Source organism: Temnothorax nylanderi, unplaced genomic scaffold, assembly GCF_030848795.1.
Source record: "Temnothorax nylanderi isolate EJ_2023f unplaced genomic scaffold, tnyl_v1.0 TNYL_tig0235_pilon, whole genome shotgun sequence".
Taxonomy (NCBI): domain Eukaryota; kingdom Metazoa; phylum Arthropoda; class Insecta; order Hymenoptera; family Formicidae; genus Temnothorax; species Temnothorax nylanderi.
In genome coordinates this window covers 238819-245819 of record NW_027249297.1, presented here as the reverse complement: position 1 = coordinate 245819, position 7001 = coordinate 238819, and the positions used below count along the sequence as shown (strand labels likewise).

The window sequence follows — 7001 nt, the reverse complement described above, 5'->3', positions numbered from 1 at the left end:
TAATTTGACGGTTCAACCCCGGCGACGGTTAGGCCCCGGTCTCCCCTACTTTAAGATATGTGCAACAATAAATATTATAATATTAAACAAAAAATAATGTGGGGTGTAATTTACACCCCACGAGCTCTTTTCAAATTTTCACGTGTTCATTGGAGGGTTAATGTTAGATAAAAAAATTAATAAATTAATAAAAAGCAAGAGGTAATCCGTTATATTTATTAGCCTAAAATTTCTGTAAATTTTGTAAATAAATTCTATTTTTTCAAATTTCTAAATATAATTAATATTAGCATTTATATAATTATAAAATAAATTGACAGAAACGCGGGAAAATTGTTTATCTGTCTTTGCATATTATCCATAATCTAACTAATCTAGCCATAATAAAGTAAGATTATACACAGTAACTGATGTAAATTAGCGTTTAATCTCCACAATAATATCCATATCTGATAATTTTTTCTAGCAAATTAATGCTGAGAATTAATTTTTTAGATGACTCAAGAAACGACCCTAAGACTCCGCCCCTTCGGTATAGACGTTCATAAATTTATACCACGGATCATCACTAATATCTACTCAAATCAGGAAATTTTTCTCCGAGAATTAATTTCAAACTCCAACGATGCTTTGGACAAGGTCCGTTACAACTCTTCCATTAATATTGATGACGTAGAGGAATTGTGTGTGTGTGTGTGTGCATTTATATCATTCTAAACAAGAAGAATCGTACTCTAGCCGTCATGGATAATGGTATCGGTATGACAGAAACTGAAATAATCAACAATCTCGGAACAATTGCAAAATCTGGAACTAAAATTTTCAAGAGTACAATGGATTGCGATTCTATGATCGGTAAATTCGGCATAGGCTTCTACTCCGTGTATCTTGTGGCTGATAAAATAGTTGTTACATCCAAGCGTTATGGTGATGATCTATACGAGTGGGAGTCCAATTCGCATCAACGTTACAGTATTAGGTGTGACCGCACTAACAATTCAATGGTACGTGGCACAAAGGTTGTCCTTTACATAAAAGACAGTCAGTCTAAATATCTAGAAGGGAGTAATATCAAGGAAATCGTTGAAAAGTACTTTCAATTTAATAAATACGCGATCAAACTGCTCGTGGAGAAAGACTGTGAAAACCAACAACTGGACAAAAATGAGGCTGAGAAGCAGGAAAAGACGAAGAGAACAATTAAAAAAGCGTACAAGATCAATAGAGCAAAGCCTGTCTTTCTCACAAGTGTATTAAGCAACTGTATTACCCCCGAGAGCTTCAAAAAAATTATGAAATTAAACAGTGATCAGAATAGAAGTATATATACGATATATTTCTCTGTGAAAAAGTCATTAGAGTTCAACGCTATACTCTATATTCCCAATGTCAATCGCATGTCATTCAATCAAATGAAGAAAAAGAATGAGATAAAATTATACGTTAGACATGTTTTCATTATGGACTGCGAAAAATTAATGCCGAATTACTTGAGTTTCATAAAGGGCATAATTCACAGCAAAAATCTTCCCCTCAATATCTCTCGCGAGAAAGTAAATAGCAGTATCTTGAATATCATCCGTAACAGTATCGTAGAAAATTGCGTTAAGTTCTTCGAGGACGTATCAAGGGACCAACGCTACGAGGAATTCTACAAACAATTTGGCAGGAACATCAAACGGGGCATTTGCGAGGATAGCCCCAATCGCGATAAACTGGCGCGGCTTCTGAGATATCGCACTTCCGCGTCCGGTGACGAGGCGTGTTCGCTGCAGGATTATATCAATAGAATGAAGAAGAACCAGCGATACATTTACTTCATCGCCGGCGAGAGTATGAAGCAGGTAGAGGATAGCGTGTTCATCGAGGCGTTGAAGATGCGCGATATCGAAGTGATTTACATGACTGATCCCATCGACGAATTCATGGTGGAAAGGATGAGGAGCTTCGATGGAAAACCTCTTATGTCTGTTGCTGAAGGCGAGCTGGTGCTTCCCGAGGATAAGGCCCAGAAAAAGACCCGCATGCTGAAAGTGAACAATCTTTGGGCGTTGTGCAGAGCCATGGAGAACGTTCTGAGCGATAAGGTGGAAATAAGCGTCGTGGTCTCTAATAGATTAGTTAAATCACCTTGCTGCGTCGTAAGCTTGAAACACGACAAGACCGCCAACATGGAGAGGATTGTAAAGACGCAAAAAAACTCTATAAAATGCCGATGGAACGCAAATTCTGTACAAAACTCCTATGGCGTTTAACGGCAAAAAAACAATTTGAGATCAATCCCGATCATGTCATCGTGCAGAATCTTGCAACAAGAGTTACTATTAGCGGTGATCTCGATGCAAGCATTAAGAATGTCATAATCCTACTGTTCGAGACTGCTCTGATTTCATCTGATTTTATTCCGGAGAAACCCGAGTTGCATATTAATAGTTATATTTACCAGCTGATCAAGAACGAACTTTTGGCATCAAGAAAACGGAGACTGGAGACATAAAATATAACGAATCCGCAGATACATTGTTTGTGGAGGATAATTTACAGGATGACTTTATAATGGACCAAATAATGGTTGACCAAATAAAGGAGGAAATAAATTAAATTCTGTACATGACGCTATTTTATATTGCTGTATAGTATTTATGACATCGCACTTTGTGGTATTTATAAAACTTATAGCTCCAAAATATACGTGATTTGTGGTTCGAGGTCCACAATTCGAATCGCTATTCATATGAGAATCATGAAATAGTGTAAACGGTTAGATTTAGATTTATTGAGTTCGCGTAATTGTTTGTTATTCCGGTTATTCGCATTTCCATTTCGCTAGAGAGCAAGATGGTTTTTTAATAAAGTCAAAAATTAATATCAATCGGATCACCACAATCCGATATATAATAATCAATTTGTTGATTCGCGTATACCCCAGACAGCACAATGTCCAAAATAAGATGTCTTATATTTCGATTTTAAACATAGGCCGGTTTTAGACATAGTCGATTTTTATTTCAAGACCATCTTAAGTGATGTCTTAAGATGCTAATACGGCTCTGTGATTGATTCATGACATCTTAAGATTGTACTTAAGATGGTCTTAAATATAAGAACCGACTATAAATACCGGCCATAGTTATCTTATATTTAAAATCGTTTATCTTTAGATGCTGTACGACTCGTTTCATTGACTAGGGAGTATCTAAAGATGAACTTAAGACGATCTTATGTATAAGATCTAAATACACTGTGTTATCTGGTGTTATCTGAATATACAAATAATAAACTACGAATCGTTAACAATTACGAAGAGTACATCCTAGCGAATGACGAACTTCCGTGAATTTATTGCGAATCGCGAATCATGAATCACAAATCGCGCATAGTCTGACACTAATATATTTATTATATATTTACGATAATTGCAATATAAAAATATAATTCATTATTATATACCTATATTATACATATTATTTACAATATAATAATTACTTACAATATAATATCATTTTGTTACTTTGTCATTATTCTGCAAATTTTTCCTTTTTAATCATCATTATTTTATTATTAATTATTATTCTTTTATTATATCATATTATGATCATTACTGCATAAAATTGTATATACTGCAAAGTAGAAGCAAACTCAATATCAAAGTGAAGTAATTCAAAGATTCTATCTTTTAGTATTCTTATTCTTTTATAATAATTATTTATTATTATAATTAGTCTATTTCATTTTCGAGCAAAATTTATTTCTTTTATTATATATAATTGTATCGTATATCTAGCATGGAAACATCAAAATAATACTACTTGCAGGAAAATAAATTAGTAGTAATAGAAATAGAGACGGAATCCAATCAATATATGATTAAATGTCAAAAATAAATTATAAAAAAATTTTTTTTAGATTCTGAATCATAACCCAGATAACCAAACATGGAGTGTGCAAAATCATGCAAATTATTGCTGGAAACAATTTATGTATTGTTCCCACAAACATTGAATCGTAGCTCTGTTTAGAATTTATATTTATGGTATTTTTGCAGCAAAGATGTGTAAATTATTACTGCCAACTGTTTGCAGCAACAATATCTAAATTATTTCCATTAATAATATGTAAACCACACATATCCAATGGAGCCTCCGGGCGTAAACTGTTGCTGCAAAAATGTAATAAATATTAAATAAACCTTTGCTTTAAACAAATTTAATATTGTTGATGAGCATTTGCGGACGCAGCTTTACATGTTATTTGCGCAAATTCTCGTCACGAGTTTACGCGCACATTTCGTACTTAAATATGACAGGCGTTTTGTTATCTGGGTAATATCGAATTTTTTCCGTCATTTACAATATCCAAAAAATTTATATTTTGACTAATAAGACTTCAATGAATTCTTTCTTATAACAGTAAATTATAAGTGAATGGAATTCAGAAATATTCGTATGTCTTCAGAATCTGTCTGAAGAAATCTCGATTAGGATTCGGTCACGTGACATAATCTCATCTAATGCGTTTATTTCTACATTAATTAGGTAACTTAATCTCCGTTTAACTTACTTCTTTTCTTTTTAGAAATTAAAAGAATTAAAAAAAGATAAAAAGTAAATTAAATCAAGATTAATTTACATTAGTAGAAATGAACAACTCTATACTATTTTCGCAGTAATAAAAGTGCCAGCATCGTAAAACGTTCTTGTCTCATTCCTCTCTCTCTCTGCCTATGGGCCGATATCACAGTCTCCGATTAACGTGATCCTCCGATTAAACTCACTCTTCGTCTCTTTCTAGGGGGACAGTTAGAAAGAGATGGAGAGTGAGTTTAATCGGAGGATCACGTTAATCGGAGACTGTGATATCGGCCCTATGCCTCTTCTTTTTAACTGAACTTCTTGCACGGTTCATCTTTCTCTCTTCACATTGGAGAAAAAAAGAGAAAAGATGAATTGTGCAAGAAATTCAGCTAAAAAGAACAGGTCCTCTGTTACCTCTGTTCGAGGTTGATGAGGTTCCTAATTCCTATTGTTACGTGTATTCGTCAGAGAGGGTGTGCCAAAACGCCATCTACATGCCGCTGCGATGCGTCGACTGTCGAGAGGAGCCCTTCCACTTCCACTGCAGACGAAATTAGTCGTGGGCAGTGGGCTATCGCGATTCGCGCGGCTGTTCCTTACAGAAAAAAAAATTATGATGGCAAGCAAGGCTTGGAAGGTCAGTACTGCGAATTCCCGCTGGAACGTGCTGTCATGAGCCGAGTCGTTTCTACGGCGTGACAAGGCGCGGCAAGCGACGATCGCGTTCCCGCGGTATGCGCCTCGGCCACAGGTACTGACGCCGTCTTTTCGCAGGTGGTCCAGCCGCATGTGCCGATGATCAAGTTCCGCAAGGGCGGCATCGATCGTGCAGGTAACGTGGACGAAATCAGCATGAGCGATCGTCGATCGTTCCCTTCGCGGGGAAGTGGGAACACCACCCTTTCGCCGACAGATTTTTGATTCGCATTGTTGGTTAGCAGTTGCGGGCACGATGGCCGCGCCATCTGGACGATCAGGATCGGCGCAGATGCAGCAGAGCGCGGGCGGCGCAACGGGCCCCCAGGTAATCGTACGGCCGACGATAGAAGATATTCACTTGCCGCCGCGGTATCAAAGACGACCGATAGATCAAAAGGAAATCGAATATATCAATGTAAGTTTCGACGGTTATTCAACAGATATTTTTATTAACAGACATAGCACCATAATGGACGTTGGTTTTTACTTGTGATAGCATGTGATATATGTAAAAAGTCTTCTATATTATTCTACATTTTATAAATTCTGTTATTAATATTAATAATGCTGTTATTATATAAAAGAATATATAATTATATATATAATTAATATAGTTATGTTATTAATATTATTATTAATATTAACAGAATATTAATAACATATAAAATTAATAGTTCTGTTAAGCACAATAGAGCACATACTAGGAATAAGAATAAATATTAAACATTAGGATATATAAATATAGGAAATTTCCGGTAATATTATTAATATTAAATATTAAATCTTAGGATATGTAAATGTAGGAATATTCCTATATTTATATCTTATATTTTATTCTTTTCCATTGTGCGTTACGTTTAGTTATTATTTCTAATATTTAATATTTATTCTTATTCCTAAAATATGCGCTCTATTGTGCGCAGGGCCTTAGTAATTAAGTAATTAATATTAATAATTCTCTATGTAATATTACTCTACGTTCAATGTCTTGTGTACATATACTTTCTTGTTTGTGTGTTTCAGCGTGGTGGGCCAGAGTGAATTTGCAGTGCGAGCATTTAGGAAACTCCGTATTTAATTAACTTTGTTATTGACCGACTCGGTGCAATGTGTGTTGTTAAAATAAACGAACCTGACAGAGAACAAGCCGCCCTGCGCCGCGAGTATTATTTCATATTTACACCCGCGATCTATCGGGCAAGGTCTCTTGTGACATTGCCAGGGCCTGCTATTTCTGGAAACAGCTTTCAGCTCACTCCAATAACAGCCGATACTTGTTAATCCTGGATTTACGACAATGAGACTTTAACAAAATACCTTGCTATATCATGACGACTGTCTACTTGCGTTTCTCGTAGCTGAGACGAGACGAGAAGAGATTATTTCTCAATTCTCTGTGATTACGCGAACTACCGAGATATAAATACTGTGAACCTAAAATAAGTCACTATTCTCGATTGTCTTTGATTCATCGCTGTTGACGCGACAGGAGCGTGCGATAGCAGTCCATAAATCCGTAACTTACGAATCGAATTAAAATCGCGCTCTTTTGCATCGAATCTTGGACACAATACTATCTAATAGAGAAGGCCTTTTGTAGATACATACTTGGTCTCAATTTTTTTAAAAATCTTTTAAAAAAGTTCATTTGCCTAACAATTTGTGTAATCTTTTTATGAATACAGAACTCGAGGTTTGTAGCAATTGTCTCTGAGCGTTCGATTTCTC

At 35.5% G+C, this 7001-nt stretch overlaps 2 protein-coding genes across 3 annotated transcripts; both read left to right on the top strand.

Moving 5' to 3' along the window:
- Window positions 1-474: 474 nt before the first annotated feature.
- Window positions 475-4034, top strand: LOC139779610 (heat shock protein 83). Its single transcript, XM_071718008.1, is given in 3 exon segments — window positions 475-696; window positions 699-2195; window positions 2198-4034. Coding segments are annotated over 3 exon segments (1998 nt in total). The 5' UTR covers window positions 475-495; the 3' UTR covers window positions 2498-4034.
- Window positions 4035-5045: 1011 nt separating this feature from the next.
- Window positions 5046-6419, top strand: LOC139779622 (alpha-ketoglutarate dehydrogenase component 4). 2 transcript variants are annotated; one of them, XM_071718027.1, is made up of 4 exons: window positions 5046-5211; window positions 5349-5406; window positions 5513-5688; window positions 6297-6419. In XM_071718027.1, the coding sequence occupies exons 1-4, from the start codon at window positions 5080-5082 to the stop codon at window positions 6312-6314; spliced, it is 384 nt and encodes a 127-aa protein (XP_071574128.1). In that variant the 5' UTR covers window positions 5046-5079; the 3' UTR covers window positions 6315-6419. The 2 variants fall into 2 exon arrangements, with proteins under 2 accessions (XP_071574128.1, XP_071574127.1); XM_071718026.1 differs by having other exon boundaries at window positions 5173-5211; window positions 5516-5688.
- The last annotated feature ends 582 nt before the right edge of the window (window positions 6420-7001 follow it).

Coding starts and splice junctions, on each gene's coding strand:
- LOC139779622 (XM_071718027.1), top strand. CDS start 5,080: ATGCGTCGACTGTCGAGAGGAGCCCTTCCACTTCCACTGCAGACGAAA. Junction 5,212..5,348: donor TGGCAAGCAAGGCTTGGAAG/GTCAGTACTGCG, acceptor GTCTTTTCGCAG/GTGGTCCAGCCGCATGTGCC. Junction 5,407..5,512: donor GGGCGGCATCGATCGTGCAG/GTAACGTGGACG, acceptor ATTGTTGGTTAG/CAGTTGCGGGCACGATGGCC.